The sequence below is a fragment of the Phacochoerus africanus genome, chromosome 4 (genome assembly GCF_016906955.1).
Source record: "Phacochoerus africanus isolate WHEZ1 chromosome 4, ROS_Pafr_v1, whole genome shotgun sequence".
In the NCBI taxonomy this organism is placed as follows: domain Eukaryota; kingdom Metazoa; phylum Chordata; class Mammalia; order Artiodactyla; family Suidae; genus Phacochoerus; species Phacochoerus africanus.
The window spans coordinates 5,671,288-5,690,543 of NC_062547.1; the positions used below are offsets into that span (position 1 = coordinate 5,671,288).

Below are 19,256 nucleotides of genomic sequence, written 5' to 3' on the forward strand. Positions count from 1 at the left end.
CAATCATTCAAGCAAAGTCCATTCTTCGCATTGCCCTAACTTGGCCATTTCAGGCATTTCCCAGATAGAAACAGGCCCACATCTTCAGGGGCAGTAAAATCTAATGGTTAAATTCAGACTGCTCTGTACCAAGCTCAAACTAGTATTACTAGTTCATCTCTGAGCTTAATCTCCTAGGGTGAAAGAACTGTACCTACCTCTTAGAGCTGGCGTGTGTATGTGTGTGTGTGGGGGGGGAGTCACACGAAATAATGCACTTTTAGTCCCTACCTGGCACTCTATAACTTAATTATTTGGGCATAATTCCTTACTCTCTTCAGCAGCGAGCAGTTCACCTTGGTTAATGACCTTAGCCCTTAGACCATTCAGATGCTACTTACACCAAGGAGAAACCCAGCTGTGCCAGGCCTAGAAATGTCCGTCCCCACCCCCATTCCCTTTTAAGACAGTGAGTAGGCCGGAATTCTGGTTGATAAATGAGAGGAGCTGAGAAGGAGCCCAGAAGAGCTGCAGTGATGACTGTTCCGAGAATGTGATCTGCGAGGAGGAGACGAATCTCCACCACATGTACCATGGAGATGCTTTGGAAAAGAGAGCCGGCCTACCTGCCCAAAGGAGGACCAGAGAGAGAAGGGATGGATGAAAGAAATGCCTAAAGGGAGATGGACTGACTGGAGGTGCCCAAGGAGGAAAATCTGAAACGGAAAACAGAGGCTGAATATTGGGAAACATTCTGGGCGGTGAGTGCCATTAAAGGAAGGATTGCAGGTCCCCAGGATACAGATTTTGGGCGAAAAGCGGCGTAAGGACAAAGGTGGGGTACTCAAACTGCGGGAACAGGACCGCGAAAGCTGGGGGTGGGGGCGGGGGTTACCCTGAGGGCCCGAGGGTGACCAGGGCCGGCGAGGACCGGGAGATGGGGCTCTGGGCGCACTCACAGGGAGGGCGGTGAGGGATCGGGAGCCGGCGGAGGAGCCGACGCCACGCTCGCCCCGGGGAAGGTCAGCGACCTCCGGCCGGGGAGCGGAGCCGGGACCCGAGAGGGGCCGCGGTTGCCATGGCGCCGGGCGGGGAGGGGGTGACTCCGGCCCCGCCCCGAGCCCCGCGGGGCCGCCGGCTCCAGATGGTCCCGGGCCTCCCGCGGGAGCCGGCGGCCTGCGGCAGGGGGAGGCTATTGTCCTCCTTCCGCGGCGCCGCAGTCCCGCCGCTCGCGCCCGCGCTCCGCCACGCGCCCCGCCGCCGCCGGCCCCGCGCGCCCCCCGCGCCGCTCGCGCCCCGTGACAGCGCCCGCCCGCCGCCTGCCTTGCGCCCCGCCGCCGCCGGCAACCGCCCCTCGCGACCGGGGTGCGGGCGCGGCGACGACCGGTGCGCCCCCGCCTGCCGCGCTCCGGTCTGCCCGGCCGGCGCTCCGCACGGAGGTAGGTGCCGGTGCCCGGGCCCGCTTTGTCCCGACCGGCGAGGCGGTGCGCTTTGTGCGGCCGCGTGCGGGCGGCGGGATCGGGGTGGGGGTCGGGGTCGGGGCCGGCCTGGGGAGCTGGGGTGGGAGGATGCGGTGCCTGGCGCTCGCTCCGGCCGGGTCCAGCGGACGGGATGGGGAGTCAAGTGCCAGCCACCCAGGTACCGGTGTGCGGGCAATAGGGGTCGAGGCTTGCGGGACGCGGGCCTTTCCGGAGCCGAGAGAAGACTCTGGAAGAGTTGGGGCTGACAAACGCGTTAAGGGATCGGGTCGCTGGGCTCTGAGCGTGTCTGACAGCGCCAGCTGTTCCGCGTAGCGGAGGCGGACCTGCCGGCGCCGGTCCAGGTGCTGCGGGCTCTGCCGGCGGTCTCTGCCCCGCGACTGCGAGCGCCCGGCTCCCTCTGGAGCCAGGTGGGCTTCTCCTCGCTTCTCCCCTTTGGTAGCTAGCTCCTTGCTCTCTTTATGGTCCCTCGGTGTGTGTGTTGTGGGGGGGGGGGGGGGTCGGGGACATGGCTAGCTGTGGTGACCAGCACCCGGTGGGTAGGGGGGTAAAGGGGCGGGCGTAAGGTGTCCCTGTGGCCGAGATGTGCAGAGCGCTTGGAGTCCGCCGACACAGAACGAGCGCGCAAGGCCTTCTCCTGGGGTGTTCCAACTCCAGCACCACCGTCGGCATTTCCCATCCACTCTGGCTTGGAACGACTTTTTCCCCCATTAAACCATATGGCATTGCATGCTTGTCTGAGCTGCAGGCTTGCCCCTGTCCTAACCTGCTGCGTGTTGTCTCCGCGGGTTGTTTCTCAGCTGCCCTCCTCCGGTCCGCGAGCAGCCACGATTCCAGCGCTGGAGAGCTGGTCGGTTCAGGCGCGGGCAGGGTATCCACAGACCAGTTTTCCTTGAAGGTGAAGGGAAGAGAGTGAGTTCCAAATATGTCTTAGCTTGAGGTGCTGGGCAACGTCTTGGCATATTCAGAAGAGCAAAGTATTAGGGAGGAAAAAGCCAAAGTATTAGGGATCTTGGATGTGTCCCTTCGAGAAACTGATTTAACCCCGCGTTTCGGGCTTGGGGGAGGGGCGTAGCAAGGGAGTGCAAATGAGTATGAAAAATTCTGCCCTGAGTGGCGGATTCTAAAGAAGATTGAACAAAAATTCTGTCCCACTCTTCAGCCCAGGTCCTAAGTTTCCTGGAAAAGAGTTCCTGGTGTTTTTCCAGGAACACAGCCTTGGGGGAAATGGTTGGGGTTTTGTCTGTCTGTCCTGTCTCTGCTTTCCCTGAGTGCCTCCTCCTTTGCTGTCCTAGGAGCCCTGAGTTTGCTGGTGATTTCTTTTTTCTTTTCTCTCTCTGCTGGTCCACTCATACTTGAAGTCAGATGAGATTTTCACTGTGCTGAAGTCCCCATTTCTTCTCATCTGTTCTTCATCCGGCTGTCATTTGTTCAGCTCTGCCTCCAGGCAGCGTCTCTGGTCATAGCGCCTTCTGCACCTCTCTGCTTCGCCTGTGTCCGGCCATCAGCTCTATTTGTCTCATTAGATCTAAAGCCCACTCCATCTTCATTTTCCCCTCTCATTGCCTGAGGCTTCTTCACTGCGCTTTGTGGGCGCAGGTCATTGGGGTTTCCGAGGGGAAGTTGTATCTGAGTTTAGCCTGGGATAGAGCCTCAGCAGACCCAGAGGCTAACCCCTGGTCACACTCACCCTGGAAACTTGGTGACCTCTTTGTCCACATAGTTCCTCTAACTGATTCTCACTGCTCCTTGTTTTTGGACAGCGGTGGCCCTCCAAAGGTGGTCTCCCGACTAACAGTTTTAGTGTCATCTGGGAACAGTTTAGAAATGCACATTCCCAGGCCCCACCCCAGGTCTCCTGAATCAGAAGCTCAGGGGGCGGGGGGGGGGGGCGGGCAGGGCCCGGTGGTGTGTGTTTTAATAGCCCTCCACGTAATTGAGATTCATGCAAGCTTGAGAAGCCCTGATCCTGACCTAAGCGTGTTCAACCCTGGCAGTACTCCCGGATGAGGAGCAGAGGGTCTTCTCTGATCTCATTTTCGTTCTTTCCTCACATTTTTCTCCAGCCCTAAGAAAGGTATTAATTTGATGGCAAAAAAAAAAGAATTATCAATCAATATCTCTTTATCGAATACCTATTATCCAGGGAAAACACCAACCTGAGTAAGACACAGCCCTTGGCTTCAAGGGGTTAAAAGTGGGGCAGGCAGAGAGTCACATAAACAACTAACTGTAATACAATGTGATCAGTGCAATAATAGCTGTGCGCTGAAGTGCTGTGGGAGCACAGAGGAGGGAGCGATCCACTCTCTCTGAGGGAGGTAAAGAATTAATCAGGAGGAGGATGTGGCAAGAGGAGGAATCAGGGTACAAGACAGGCTGTAGCCCCGGGGATAGGATTTCTAGCTTTACCCCAGCTAAGCGGAGGAAGGGGAGGGGGCAGCAGTCCTGGAAGATCAGCCCTAGGCTGAGCAGAGCCCCCATCCAGCAGCGCTTGGTGTACACTCTAGCAAGACCCCAGGCTCACAGCTGGCGGGAGTTGGCTTTATCGTAGCGTGAACTGCTTGGGTCTGGCCTCCAGGTCATTGGCTAAGAATAAGGCACTGGTGAAACTGTAATCTGGATTACAGTACTGTACTGCCCCATAGCCAGCGTCCAGGAATCCATGGAGAAGAATAAGGTTGGCGATTCTCCAGCATAGAGACAGACAGGGGGTCATGGGGCTGGGATGCCGGCTGACTAAGGAAATGGGTATGGAGACTCAGGTCTGAATGATACTTCAGTGAGAAGAAACCAGAGTGGAATCCATGTAACGAAACTCGAATAGGAGTTCCCTGGCAGCTCACTGGGTTAAGAATCTGGCATTGTCACTGCTATGGCTCAGATTGCTGCTGTGGTTCGAGTTCTATCCATGGGCTGGGAACCTCCACATGTCACAGGTGCCACCCACCAAAGAAAGAAAAGAAAAGAAAGAAACTCAAAAACAGAAAAATCTTAGACCCTAGAGATGGTAGCAGGGAGCAGAGAACCCAGTATACTGTTAAAAGCCAGGGGGCTGCAGAGCCCAAATGCTTGAAAACCAAAACGCAGAGGCCCTCAGGATCCTTGTGCTGAACGCATCATTCACTACGGGAACAAACTCCTCGGAGTCCCAGCATGGTGGTCCTTATGGGGACCTGTGACCCAAGGACACCGGTGCCATCTTGGCTCCTTACCTGTATGATGGCAGGCATCCCTGGCAACTCAGGACACAAAGCACGTGTGTCTCAGGTCGGATTTGGCCAGAGGACCATTTAGGTGGCTGAATTCTTATGTGGGAGAAGGGGAGGTTCTAGCTTCATACTTTCTCCCTCAAATTATAGGATTCCATGGAGATCTTCAAACACCCAGACCTCACTGGGAGGTCTGGATGCCATGCCTAGGTCCCAACAGGATCCCTCAGGAGAACCAAGTTGGATCACCAAAAAGAAGCCAAAGCAGTATCCGTTCAGGTTTTGTGCACTTACAGGGGTCCCGGGGGACCCCCAGTAGTTTGGAGATAGGGTCAGGCTGTCTGCTTCTTTAATGGATATAGGGAGGGTTTGAAACCCTCAGAAGCCTTCCTTCACCAGCCAAGCAGGTAACGAAAGTGTGTGACATGCCAGGGAAGGAGACAATCGGGAATGGTGGGGCCTGTAGAGAAATGGAAAGCACGGGCCCACCTAAAGAATCCCAGATTAGGAGTTAAGGCTCCGGTGTTGCCGTAGCTGTGGCACACTTGCAGCTGCGGTGCAGGTTCAATCCCTGGCCAGGGAACTTCCACATGCTGCAAGTTGAGCCAAAAAAAAAAAAAAGAATCTCAAATTAGTTCTTTTTAAAAAAAATAGTTTACTGGCCACCCCCCCTGGGGGCTGGCTTTCATAGGTTTCTGACTCCTGATAAAAGGAAAAGGGGTCACAGAATGGAAGGCTGTGGCGGGGTTTGGGGGGGGTTGGGGGAGTGCAGGGTAGAGAGGAATTTTTGTCCAGAGGTCTTTGCAGGGAGACTGTGAGTGCTGGAAATGTCTACCCCCAGCTAAGTGTGAGCGTGGCTCCTGGGAGGAAGCCCTAATCCGAAGGGGCCAGAGAAATGGAGTTCAAGGGAGTCTCTGCTGTGGCTCAGTGGTAACAAATACGAATACTTTCCAGGAGGACGGGGTTCGATCCCTGGCCTCACTTAGTGGGTTAAGGATCCAGCGTCGCTGTAAGCTGTGGTGTAGGTCGCAGAGGTGGCTCAGATCAGAGGTTGCTGTGGCTGTGGTGTAGGCTGGCAGCTGTAGCTCCGATTCGACCCCTAGCCTGGGAACTTCCATATGCCGCAGGTGCAGCCCTAAAAAGACAAAAAAAAAAAAAAGAGTTAGAGTTGGTCCTGGGGTTTGGGCTGCTTCCTGTCCAGTGGCTGAGAATATTAGGTGGTTCTAGCCCAGGTCACATCTTGATTACAGCAGTCTTTGCTCAGGATGACTTGACTCTGCCCTGGAATTTATTTTTATACCATACTTACAGAGCAAATTCAAAGCATCTGCTAGGGATTGGAGGAAATGATGGATTTTAAATAAGAAAGGAGTCCTAGGCCGAGTGGAAATTAAGCTCTTTTTCCTATTATAGGGAATGAAAAGCCCAAATCTAGGAACCTTGGACCTGAAGTCCCTTGCACCTTATCACTGCTGCTTCCAGGGAAATCCTTGTGTGTGTAAGGGAGAAAGGGGAGGGGCAGACAGTCCAGGCCCTCAGGTGGGTCAGGTTCAGCTTCATGGAACCAGTTAATGACAGCAGCCAAGTTCTGCCCTCTGCATCCATGGGAACACAGCCCCTAACCACCCACATCTCACCTCCCCCTCTTTCTTCCTTTCCCCAAACCACACAAGAGATACTATACCCCCTTTCCAGAACCAGACTGCCAAGGTCATAGCCGAAACCTTAGGAAGCGGCGCTAAGGATTAAAATCTCTTTGTACTTGAGAGGCACTAGGAAAATGAGAAATTCAGAATTTGAGGTTCATTTGCAGGTGCAGTCCCCTTCCTTCTCTTGAATGGCTGCTGAATTGCTCGAGAACTTTTGCACAGCAGAGGTTTAAAAAAAATATTCCTAGCCGCTAATCAGAAGCTCGTTTGTTTTGAGAAGGACAGGGTTTGTTTGTGTAACCTAGAGTCATGAGTGGTGCTGGCAACTGAACACCCAGGGTCCCAGTGTCCCAAGCCCGGGCCCTAGAAGGGAGTGATGGGTGCTGCTCTGTCCCAGGGCGCTCTGAAGGGCCTCAGGAAGTTTGAGGAACATGTAAATATTGTGATTAAGAGCTTGCCCCAGGGTCAGCAACACTCTCACTTTGAAACCCAGCTCTGCTTCTTCCAGCTGCCTTCAGTGACCTTGACTTTCACAGAGTAACTTCCTTTTCTGTTCCATGGGGAGGGTAATGGAGCCTTGCCCCACAGACAGTTGTGACGAGGTGGGTGGATGTACATGATGAGGACACATGTCACCGCTGACGTTTATCCAGCACTGGTTAACTAGTCTCTGTCACAAACAAAAGGAGGAGTTCCTGTCATGGCGCAGGGGAGCAAATCCAACTAGTATCCATGAGGACACGAGTTCGATCCCTGGCTTCGCTCAGTGGGTCAGGGACCCAGCGTTGCCATGAGCTGCAGTGTAGGTTGCAGACGTGGCTTGGATCCATCGTTGCTGTGAGCTGTGGTGTAGGCCGGCGGCTGTAGCTCTGATTCGATCCCCAGACTGGGAACTTCCATATGCCTTGGGTGCAGCCCTAAAAAGCAAAAAAAAAGGAAATAAAAGGGAAGAACTGTTCTGTGTCCTCTTTTGAACTTCTGGGCTCTTTATCATAACACACTGACAGCACATCAGTCTTCCTGGTGTATCACAGATGCATCTTGGCTTGTGAGTGGGATCTGGGTCTTTTCATCTCCAATCAGTCACAGGATAAAGGAGGCCATCGTGTGTGTGTGTGTGTGTGCATGTGCGTGTGCATATGTGTGTGTGTGTGTGTGTGTGTGGCGGGGCAGGGGCTCAGAGCAGTTTGTGGAACAAGAAATGAAAGAACTCCGGTCTGTATTCGTTATTGCCCAAGGAATCCCACACCTGCTTCCTGCACTGCCCTGGTTTACATAGGGCATCCTGAGGTCCTGAGCCATGATGGCCATCACCCCTTTCATCTCCTTGCCCATTGTCCCTCTGCAGCCTGAGGCTCTGGAGCCCTTCATCTCCACTATGTCACTCTTAGAACTGCTACCTTCCTGCCTCACCCCATATGTGTCTGTCATGTTCCCATCCCTCTGCTTCTCCACTGGGAGATGATTTCCCATTGGCGTAAAAAAAAAAAAAAAAAAAAAAAAAAGGCCAACCACAACCTTTGGCCATCAGGAAGGCAGAGCAGACCTAGGGCAGGGGGAGAGAAGGACATGGTGAGTGGTGGGCTCAGTGGCCTCAAGATGCCCCTCACCAGCCACGTTCCCCCTTGCAGGAGCAAGAGGCCACCCACCACCATGAGCAGCACCCTGTCGCCCACAGACTTTGACAGCTTGGAGATCCAGGGCCAGTACAGCGACATCAACAACCGCTGGGACCTGCCCGACTCAGACTGGGACAATGACAGCAGCTCCGCCCGCCTCTTTGAGAGGTCTCGAATTAAGGCCCTGGCAGGTGAGGTCAGGGGAGGGCCAGGGAAATGTTGAGGGTGCTGGGGAGGGAAGCTTGTCTCGAAGAGTCCTTGAACTTCATGGGAAGACAGACTTCTTTCTAAGCTGCTTCGCTGGAGTGGCAAATCCTGATCACCCTACCAGGCCCCTGGTCCTTGTCTCCAGCCTCAAGAAGAAACTGCATGCAATCCAGAACGTGCCCCAGCTTCCTTCCCCCAAGCAGAGAAGCCACGTGCCCCTGGGACTCAACTCGGTTCCCCTCTGCACTCAGCTGACTTCCCTGCCTCTGTCCCTGAGTCACTTTCCTTAATTCTCTTGCACTCTTGGTCTTGCTGGTCTGTCTCCCTTACCTTTCAACCTCTCATGTCCTCCTTGATGGCTGTCATCTCTCACACCTGTTCTCCTCCCAGTCCATTATCCTCTCCGCTCCCTCCCCACCTGTTCCTTCCACCTGCTGCCTGTCCCTCCCATCATTTCATTGGCCTGTTCCCTGCAGCAGGTTCCCTCCACCCACTGCTGGTTTCCGAAGCCTGCCCCTTCTTCCAGGTTGCTCAGCCCCTGCCCTCCGCTATGGCCTGGGCTCTCCCCTTCAGCTCCTCCAAGCGCACAAACTCATAAGCAAACCCGTTCGACGGGCCTCCCTGCGTTCTGGGGAGGAGTTGCCATGGCAACAAGAGCGCTGCTGCCACCTGACACCACCAGCGGCTGGCGTGGGGCTGAGTCACCCACACACCCCAAGGCCACCCACCCTGTTTGGTTCCCCTCTTCCATGCCACCCTCGTCTTTTCCACTGACCTGCTGGCCTCCCAGCCCAGTGCAGTGGGCGCGGTCACAGCTACTCCCTCCTGAGAGGCAATGCTCCCAGCATGGGCGGGGTGGCCTCCTGGAAGAAGGGAGACACCGAGGAGGGTGGTTCCCCAACCTGGCCGCACTTTTTACAGGATCATCCAGGGATGTTTTCACAAACACAGGGTCTCAAACCCCACTCTGGACACACTGAGTTCATCTTTGGACCTGTGGTCAGAAATCAGGATTTTTAAGGTCTCCTGGTAATTCTTTTCAGCCAGCCCAGCACCGGTCTGAGGACCCCTGTGGGGCAGCCATTGCTTCCAGGGGTCCCTGTTCATCTCCTCCTAGGTCTACAGGCTGGCTTTCCAAGTCCTCATGTCACCGTTTCTGTAGGTGAGAGAAGGTAGAAGACAGGTTATGGAGAATGTCACCTCTTTAGTGGGAGGTTTCCCTGGTACCTTGAGAAAAGCAGCTTCTAGAATGGTCGCCATGTCTGCGTGGACACAACACGTGACACCCAGGACTTGCCATATCCATGCACAGGACACAGGCCACCCGTGCTGTCAAAAGCTACTTGTCTCCACCAGTAAACTGAGGTCTCCTGAGGAGACATCGCTGTGTGGGCTCTGCCTAGCGCTGTGCCTTGCACCCAGTAGATGCCAATAAATGCTGAATGGAGGAAGAGGGGAGGGGGCAAGAGTAGGCTGTGAAGCACATAGAGAGGTGGGGAGGGAATCGGGTAAATGTGCCCAGCAGAGGGTGTCCTGGGGCCCACATGGCCTGGCAGAGGGTGTCCTGGGGCCTGAGATGGCCTGGCAGAGGGTGTCCTGGGGCCCAGGATGGCCTGGCAGAGGGTGTCCTGGGGCCCAGGATGGCCTGGCAGAGGGTGTCCTGGGGCCCAGATGGCCTGGCAGAGGGTGTCCTGGGGCCCAGGGTGGCCTGGCCTGCATGGGCCTGGTGGGCTTGGTGGCAAGGAAGGAGCTGGAACCAGAGGTGATGGTGAGAGCCAAGGAGGAGGATAACACCTGTTTCACAGATAAGGGAACCCAGACACACCTCACGCGGTGCCTGGCTAGGACTGAGCTGGCTTTGCCCTTCCAGATTGCTTTTTCTCTGCTCTCTGAGCCGGGGATAACGCCCGCGTCCTGAAGGGGGCCGTCACAGAGAGGGGGCATCCTTCTCACACCTGCGAATGGGGAAGCAGGACCCCCAACCCCCACCCCCCACCCCCTTCTGTTCTCTTAGGCAACTCGGGGCCTGACGGGCAGGTCTCTAAGGCACTGGCGGTTCCCTCCTCCGCCCCGCGGGGCCTGGCCCTGCCCCAGCCGGCCGAGCCCCGCCTCCCACCCCTCCCCGGCACCGTCCGACCTGTTTGTCTGGAGCTGCCTCGGTCTCCTCTCGCCGCAGCAACCAGGTGTGCTCTGCCGACGGGTCCGGGAGCTCGGGGGCTCAGACATCCGCTAGACTCCTTTTTCCTACTCCTGGAAGCTTCCAGCCTCCTTGCAGCACACCCCGGCCCCCCCGGGACCCCAGGCTCTCGGCATCCCAGGCTCGAGGAGGGAGCGGACCCTTGGCGCCCCGCCCCGGCGCGGGCAGAGCATGGACTCTGGGCCCCGGGCGAGAGCGAGGCAGCAGCACCATGAATGGGAACGGAGTGAGCAGGGGGCCCGGGCACGGCCTGAACGGGGCCGACGAGCTTTACTACGAGGCCGTGGAGGGGTCCCAGAGCCCCGGGGGCCTCCTGCTCTCGCCGGCTGCCTTCATCAACCCGGCTCAGTACGCCAGCGTGCTGGAAGGGCGCTTCAAGCAGCTCCAAGGTGGGCTGGGGCGGGCGGCGAGGGGCCCCCCGCGGAGGGCGTGGCCGGGGACGTGGGAGAGGAGCCGCAGCCGCGAGCACGGTGGGGGCCACATCTGTGACTCAGACGTGTGTGCTGGGAGACGATGTGCCAGGGGAATAATTACAAGTGGCCAGAAAATCCGTGGATGCTGACGGAGTCGGGCAAGGCTGGGACCCACTGGAGGGGCGGGGGGAGCCAGAGTGGCTGTGACGGGCGGGGAGGCCCCGCTGGGTGTGTGTAGTGGAAGCAGCACCTGTGTCAGCAGAGAGGGAGGCCTTGGAGAGGTCAGAGGCCGCTGGCTTTGGAGGGGGGAGGTTCTGCAGGAGGCGCCTGCTGGGGTGGTGGGGAGGGAGCCGGCAGGCCAGGGACCTCGGGCATGCGCTGCCCTGGGTTTCTGAGTGGGCGTCTGTGTGTGTGTGGAGAGCAGGGAGTGTGTCAAAGGGAGTCCGTGCAGACAGACTCAGGTAGATGTCTGAGCCGGCTTCTTCATCCTGGCACCCACACTCCTGTGTGTTTCCGGGAGCCGCTGTGGTTTGCGGGTGGTGTGGACACTTTGTAAAGTTACACTTTGTCCGCCGCACTTGGCTCAGCACATTTTTCTCCCTGCTGCCCCTGTTTTCACGATTTCCCCTTTGATGCCGCCTGTGTGCCAAAAAGGCCTCACCCCCGTGTTCCTTGGCATCCGGGCGGTCCCGGGCTCTGGCCGGGCCTGTGGACCCTGAAAGGAGGCCCACGGAGCATCAGGCCATCGGAGCAGCTGTTGGGACCCTGAGGTTGGCCTAGGTACAGGGTTGGAGGTAAGAAAGACAGGACTCGACATGGGTGTGTCGCCGTGTTTCTGGGTGAGGTGCATCGGAATGCGAGATTAGGGGTGCGTCTTCGGTGTCTGAGATGCTGCTGCCGAGAAGGAAACACAAGTGACGCTTCAGGCCCAGGCCCCTTGGATTTGGGTCCTTGCCCTGGACTCCTCTGGGGAGAACTGGCAGAAATCTCAGTGGCCTGAGCCACTTTCGATGGCCCAAGCCTCGTCCCTCACTTTGTCATTTATAATATTTTTCATTTCTATTTTTCTGTGAACCTTAATAGCATCCCCTTGGCAGCAGCTCCCCCTGGGGACCAGGCAGCTGGGCATCTCCTTACATTTTTGGAGCCTGGCGATAAACTCAGCCTGGTTCATACACACACACCCTTCTCCCTCCCTGTGTTTCTTGGGCTCACTCTTTCCCCTGTTCCCACCTCTCAAGGTGATGTTTTCGCTCTTAGCGTGGGAATGTTAGTGTCCTGGGACAGGATCCCCTTGAACCAACTGAATGAACCCAGCCCAGAAGTCAAGGAGCCTGTCTTTTCTTTAAATTATCCCCAGGAGAGCCAGCTGACTCAGGAGGCCCGCAGCCTCCAGAGGGTCACATCCTCCTAATGACCACACGGAAGAGCTACTGCTGTAATTTAAGTCCACACCCTCTCCTTTGTCCCCCACCCCCTCCAAAAAATAGGGAATATACCCCTGCTGGACCTACCTGAGCAACTCATACTCTTTCCTTTGGCTTAGATCATGCCTGTTTAACAGGAACTCATCGAGGGGCCGTTCCGTGCTGTGTCTTACACTGTCTCGCTTAATCAACACCATGACCTGTTGAAGGAGAAAGTAATGTGCCCATTTTACAGATGAGGAAAGTGAGGCCCTGGTGAATGAAGCAACAGCGTTTCACCACCATTACATGACAGAGCCTCGAGCTCAATCCCAGACCTTCTCTGCACGTCCCCTGCTTCTAATTTCTTTCATCCTTTCTTCTCCAAGCCTGTTTTCTGTCTCTTATTTCTGTTCTTTACCTTGCATCTGAGCTCAGTCTGATTTCTTTATCTCCTAGCTTTTGAAGTTACAGGTTTTCCTCTCGGCCATCTCCCTTCCCTTCCTCCTCCCCAGACCTCACTTCCCTAGCCCCACCAACTGGTGTTTAGAAGCAGGTGCCCTGTAGAGTTCCCATCGTGGAGCAGAGGAAACGAATCCGACTAGGAACCATGAGGTTGCGGGTTTGATCCCTGCCCTTGCACAGTGGGTTAAGGATCCGGCATTGCCGTGAGCTGTGGTATAGGTCACAGACGCGGGTCGGATCTGGCGTTGCTGTGGCTGTGGTGTAGGCCGGCAGCTATAGCTCCGATTCCACCCCTAGCCTGGGAACCTCCATGTGCCGTGGGTGTGGCCCTAAAAGACAAAAAAAAAAAAAAAGAGGAAGAAGCAGGTGCACTGTACTTGAAGGGCAGAAATGACCTTGTGGTTGCCGCCGCAGATGAGCGAGAGGCTGTGCAGAAGAAAACCTTCACCAAGTGGGTGAACTCACACCTGGCCCGGGTGACATGCCGGGTGGGAGACCTGTACAGCGACCTCCGGGATGGACGTAACCTCCTGAGGCTCCTCGAGGTGCTCTCGGGAGAGACGCTGGTGAGCTGTGGTCACGAGGGAGGGGGCGGCCTGAGAGCCAGTGGTCCAGGGGCCGAGCTACGGGAGTGGCCCTCAGCGAGGAGAGGGACACCGCAGAGCAGAGAGCAGCGGCTGCCCTCTGCTCAGAGCATCCTCTCATTCTGAGAGGCTTTGCCGCCTGGATTAAACGGGAGCATTGCTTCATAGAGACGGGAACAGTGGCCCCATTGAAAAACATTTTTTTCCCACCCACTCTGGGTGCAGTTAATTCCCTTGGGAATCTTAATCTGCCCCAAGCCTCATCTGCGACTCAGCTTTGGCTCCCTGGGGTGGTCCCTGTGTTCCTGGGGGAGGTCATGGGGAAGGTGTCGGAAGCAGGGCCCTGGGAAAGCATGGAGGGAAGAAGGAGAAGGGCCACCATCCCGTGCCTTTGTGTCCCCTGTCCCCCGACAGCCAAAGCCCACCAAGGGCCGAATGCGGATCCACTGCCTGGAGAACGTGGACAAGGCGCTGCAGTTTCTGAAGGAGCAAAAAGTGCACTTGGAGAATATGGGCTCCCATGACATCGTGGACGGGAACCACCGCCTGACCCTCGGGCTGGTGTGGACCATCATCCTGCGATTCCAGGTACCCCGCACGGTGTTGCTCGGAGTGTGCTTTACGCACAGGTGCTGCCGCCCTGGCCGTCACTGCGCACCTGGGGGACCTGGAACCTCATGCACCTGTTCAGGGGACCCTCCCCCTTCGATAGGGTAGAAGCCAGCATGGCTGTTGTCACACCTCTGCAGCAAACTTCCCGTGGCCTCCCCTTCCTACTGGGCATGTGCGGTAGGACCTCAAGTGCACAAGGGCCTGGGAATTTTACAGACTTGGTCCTTCACTACAGGGGGGTCTTTTTTTTTTTTTTTTTTTTTTTGCTTTTTTAGAGCCGCATGTGCGGCACATGGACAGGCTAGGGGTCGAATTGGAGCTGCAGCTGCCGGCCACAATCACAATTGGAGCTGGTGAGCTGTGTCTGCGGCCTACACCACAATGCACAGCAACGCCTGATCACTAACCCACTAGGCGAGGCCAGGGATCAAACCCACATCCTCATGGATACTAGTCGGATTCGTTACCCGCTGAGCCATGATGGGAACTCCACCCCAGAGAGTCTTAGAACTGCGCCTGGGATCTGGTCACTGGCTCAGTCCTCTGCGTCGAACTCTGCTCACCTCCCTCCAAAGAAGAGCCACCTTGGAGTTCCTAGTGGCCTAGCAGTTAAGGATCCAGTGTTTTCACTGAGGCAGCTTGGATCCCTGCTGTGGCTCAGGTTCCATCTCTGGCCCAGGAACTTCCACATGCCACGGGTGCAGCCAAAAAAAGAACAGCCACCCTGCCCTTCCTCATGCTCTGAACCTAGCCAGTCTAGCGTCCTAGTGCTGCCACAGCTCTCCTGCTCGCCCTGCCTACCGCCCGGGTGTAGCCGTCTCTGCTCCCTCCAGCCCTAAGCAGAGCTCCGTCAGCCTCATCTTTGAAACCCAGCTCTCAGAAAATATCCGCTCCTCCACCTGCAGTTCCCCACCTGCAGGAACCAGCCTCCCTCGCTTCAAGGCACTTCCACTCTTGTGAATTCCCACCCCGTTTTGCCTCAGATCCCTTTGACCTGAAGTTTTGTGGTCGCCAGCGCAGGAGGAAAGCCCCAGGCTCTGTCTCTGGATCTCTACCTATTCCATTTTCCTGCCGTGCACTTCTGAGCGCCTCTGATAACCCCAGGAGCCTCCCTCCGTTCAGGGAGTGAGGGCCTTCCTTTCTTCCTTCTTAGATCCAAGACATAAGCGTGGAGACAGAAGACAACAAGGAGAAGAAGTCAGCTAAGGATGCCCTGCTGCTGTGGTGCCAGATGAAGACGGCGGGGTGAGGCTGTGCGGTAAAGGACCCACGAGCTGGGCATCCATCCTGGAGGCACAGACCGAGGTGGCCCCACTCACTGTTTTCCCCTGTCTCTGCTTCTAGGTACCCCAATGTCAACGTGCACAACTTCACCACCAGCTGGAGAGATGGGCTGGCCTTTAACGCCATTGTGCACAAACACCGGTGAGAAGACGGGGTGCCAGGGCCTGTCTGAGCTGCTGGGTGGGCTGATGACCTGGGGGGCCCGCACCCACGGAGGCAGAGCAGTGGGACACGCTGAGCTACAGGGCAGTTCGGAGGAATGAACTTCAGAGAGGAGCCAGGATGTGGGGGGCCTCCTGCGCAAGAAGCAGGGGGTGGGAGCCGTGGCTGTGGGGAGCCGGGGACTGCGGGATGAAGGTAGAGGTGGCTTTCATTTTCCTCCGTGGGATTTCCCAGGCTCTTGATACTTTCTCGATCTCCTCCCCACCCAGGCCAGACCTGCTGGATTTTGAGTCCCTGAAGAAATGCAATGCACATTACAACCTGCAGAACGCTTTCAATCTGGCCGAGAAGGAGCTGGGACTTACAAAGCTGCTGGATCCTGAGGGTGAGGCAGAGCTGTGGAAAAGAGAGGCTGTGGGATAGAGACAGAAGGTAGATGAGGGGGTGCCAAGGGCTGAGAGCGGGGAGCACGGGAAGTAACTGCTCATGGTTACAGGGTTTCTTTGGGAGGTGATGAAAACGTTCTCGGATTAGATCGTGGTGACAGTTGCCCAACCTTGTGAATATCCTAAAAGCCACCGACGGGTGTACTCTAACAGGGTGACTTTTTTTTTCCATTTTTTTTGTTGTTGTTGTTGTTGTCTTTTTGCTATTTCTTGGGCTGCTCCCTCGGCATATGGAGGTTCCCAGGCTAGGGGTCTAATCGGAGCTGTAGCCACCGGCCTACAACCAGAGCCACAGCAACGCAGGATCCGAGCCGCGTCTGCGACCTACACCACAGCTCACGGCAACGCCGGATCCTTAACCCACTGAGCAAGGGCAGGGACCGAACCCGCAACCTCATGGTTCCTAGTTGGATTCGTTAACCACTGCACCACAACGGGAACTCCTAACAGGGTGACTCTAAGGACGTGAAAATTAGATCTCCATGTAGGAAGGAAGGCGGTCCTGTAGCAAAAAGAGCCCTGGCACATGGTTTGAGCCCAGCCCCTCCACAGAGCCACTCTGTGACATAGAGCCAGTTTCTTGGCTTCTCTGTGGCTCAGGTTCCTCATCTCTAAAATGAGAAGATTGGCAGGGAATGAATCTTGTGGCTCAGCAGTAACGAACCCAACGAGGATCCACAAGGATGCTGGTTTGATCCCTGGCCTCGGTCAGTGGGTTCAAGATCCGACGTTGCCGTGAGCTGTGGTGTAGATCACAGACACAGCTCAGGTTTTGAGTTGCTGTGGCTGTAGCATAGGCCCGCAGCTGTAGCCCCGATCTGACCCCCCAGCCTGGGAACCTCCATATGCTGCATATTTGGCCCTAAAAAGCAAAAGAAAGAACCCAACTAGTGGGAGTTCCCATCATGGCTCAGCAGGTTATGAACCTGACTAGTATCCGTGAGGATGCGGGTTCAATCCCTGGCCTTGCTCAGTGGGTTAAGGATCTGGCGTTGCCGTGATCTATGGTGTGGGTCAAAGATGTGGCTCGGATTCGGTGTTGCCAAGGCTGTGGCATAGGCCGGCAGCTACAGCTCCAATTTGACCGACCCTTAGCCCAGGAACCGCCATATGTCACAGGTGTGCCCATCAAAATGAAAATTAAATAAAATAAAATGAGAAGATTGGTCTACATGGGGTCTAAGGGACCTTCTTATTCCAAAATTTTAGGATTCTAAATTAAGTTACGTGACTTTGAGGTCTCACCAAGCACTGGCCTTAGGTTCAGCTGACCCTGCTGATTGGCCCCTGTGATTCTGATCTAAGGCTGACGAGACTGCTAACGGCCACTGGGCTCTTGTTGTGCACCTGGCACTGCACTTGCCACGCTCCAATTCCCCGAGTCCTCACAATGCCCCCTTTGAAATCAATATCCTTATTATCCTCGGTCTATGGAAGAGAAGACAGGGGCCTCTAAAGGTTAAGTGACTTCCCCAGGCTTCTGGCTGGTGGAGCTGAGATTGAAATTCAGGCAGCCTGGCTCTAGAACCTGCTTCCTCAGCCTCCTCTGCTGGAGAGCAGAGGGCAGTGTTGGTGCAGCCAGAAGACAGAAGGACAGAAGGGCCAAGGACCTTCCTTGCTGGAAATGCTCCTTCTGAAGCTCCCTGGGCAGCTTTGGGTCTTTGTTATTTTCTCCCTGTTTTCCCTTCCACCTGTGGCCCCGGGTCCCCTGCCCTCTTAGTCCAGAATGACAGACATCGGCTAACTAGTGAGGCGAGTAGGCTAAGCATGAGGTTTCTTGGAGAGCCTTTGAGGAGCATACCTGTGATAAAGAACATTTGAGTAAAGTCTAATATCCTGTAACTTTTGAGTTGTTGTCTTTTGAAGACCACACTTGTGGCATATGGAAGTTCCCGGCCTACCGCACAGCCATAGCCACACCAGATCCGAGCTGCGTCTGTGGCCTACACCACAGCTCACGGCAACACTGGATCCTTAACCCACTGAGTGAAGCCGGGGATCCGACCCACGTTCTCATGCATACTTAGTGGGTTTGTTACCACTAAGCCACAACAGGAACACCTTCCTTCCGTATCTTTCTGAGAGGTCATCCATGGCTCCTGCCTGCCTATGGGGTGTCAGAGGTGCTCAGGAGGGCTTTCGCTCTCATAGTCTTCCCCGAAGGTAGGATACAGTCTGGCCTAATTAAGAGAACCCAAGGGCATTCCTGTTGGGGCGCAGCGGGATCAGTGGTGTCTCTTCAGCGGGAGGAGACAGGTTCGACCCCCAGCCTGGCACAGGGTGTTAAAGGCTCCGGCACTGCTGCAGCTGTAGCATAGGTCATAGCTGTGGCTCAGATCTGACCCCTGGCCCGGGAACTCCATAAGCTGTGGGGTGGCCAAAAAAAAAAGAAAGAAAAGAGAACTCTGGGATTTCAAGTCATAGTCAGCCTTGGTCCTTGGTCCTCGTGGTAGAAGTTAATCTGGCTTGAAGGACACTCCCCTTCTGGGCCCACAGCTGAACTTTGGGCTTGCGGTCAGAACTAGCCATGACTCTGCTGGAAGATAGCCCTCAGGCCTGGCCTCTGTCCCTGCTGCCAGGGCTCCCTGGCCCCCTCCCTATGGGCATCCTGGGTTCAGGAGGCTTTGTTTGTTCATTCTGTCTTGCCGCCACTAAACTGGATGACTTCATGGACATCGTTCTAGCCCATAGGTCCATGATCCATCCCCAAACTGGAATACTCTTTCTTTCCTTGTCGCTCTTCCTCCCAACGACTAATTTTGGTCTCCACTTGGAATAATGGATAAAAGCCTCCTCGGGCTTCTGGGTTTTATATTCTGCTTGTTTCTAGCAAGGGGAAAAAAAAAAAAAAAAAGGTTAGCTTATCATGCACTTTTAGTCCAAGTGGCTTCTCTGTCATTTTGCTCTGAAGGGAGCTGGAAAGATGTCAGCCTTCGAGGGCTGGGAGGGCCCGGGACTGGAGTCTGATTCAAGTTGTGGGTGTGCTTCTGGGAGGCAGGTTTCTAGTCTCCGCCTGACCTGAGCGCTCCTTCTTCTCAGACGTGAACGTGGACCAACCAGATGAGAAATCAATTATTACCTATGTGGCTACCTACTACCATTACTTTTCCAAGATGAAGGCCCTGGCCGTGGAAGGCAAAAGAATCGGCAAGGTAGCCTTCACCGGGGCGGAGGCGGGGCGTCAAGGCCAGAGGAGGCCTGGTCGAGGGCTCCTACAGCTTTAAAGCAGGAGCGGGGGAGGACGGGACCGGGGAGCCCACACCACTGTCTTGCAGGTGCTGGACCGCGCCATGGAGGCCGAGCGCCTGGTGGAGAAGTATGAGTCCCTGGCCTCGGAGCTGCTGCAGTGGATTGAGCAGACGATTTTGACTCTCAACGACCGGCAGCTGGCCAACTCCCTGAGCGGGGGTCCAGAACCAGCTCCAGTCCTTCAATTCCTACCGCACCGTGGAGAAGCCACCCAAGTAGGTGTCCTGGGCCACACCGTGTCACAGCTCGCCCGCCCCAAGCTGGGCTCGCACAACGGGAAGCCTCAGTTTGGGC

General features: G+C 55.9%; 2 protein-coding genes across 2 annotated transcripts in view; one reads left to right on the plus strand and one right to left on the minus strand.

The window, feature by feature from the left end:
* Positions 1 to 3,060, minus strand: part of C4H11orf80 (chromosome 4 C11orf80 homolog) — a 104,370-nt gene extending 101,310 nt beyond the window's left edge. Inside the window, 1 exon segment of the mRNA XM_047775160.1 lies at positions 2,224 to 3,060. Coding sequence (XP_047631116.1) covers positions 2,224 to 2,419 — 196 coding nt within the window. The 5' untranslated portion in view covers positions 2,420 to 3,060.
* Positions 1,348 to 19,256, plus strand: part of SPTBN2 (spectrin beta, non-erythrocytic 2) — a 43,617-nt gene continuing 25,708 nt past the window's right edge. The window contains 10 exon segments of the mRNA XM_047775147.1: positions 1,348 to 1,418; positions 7,950 to 8,128; positions 13,040 to 13,191; positions 13,624 to 13,797; positions 14,975 to 15,066; positions 15,166 to 15,246; positions 15,537 to 15,652; positions 18,753 to 18,865; positions 18,989 to 19,117; positions 19,119 to 19,177. Coding sequence (XP_047631103.1) covers positions 7,972 to 8,128; positions 13,040 to 13,191; positions 13,624 to 13,797; positions 14,975 to 15,066; positions 15,166 to 15,246; positions 15,537 to 15,652; positions 18,753 to 18,865; positions 18,989 to 19,117; positions 19,119 to 19,177 — 1,073 coding nt within the window. The 5' untranslated portion in view covers positions 1,348 to 1,418; positions 7,950 to 7,971.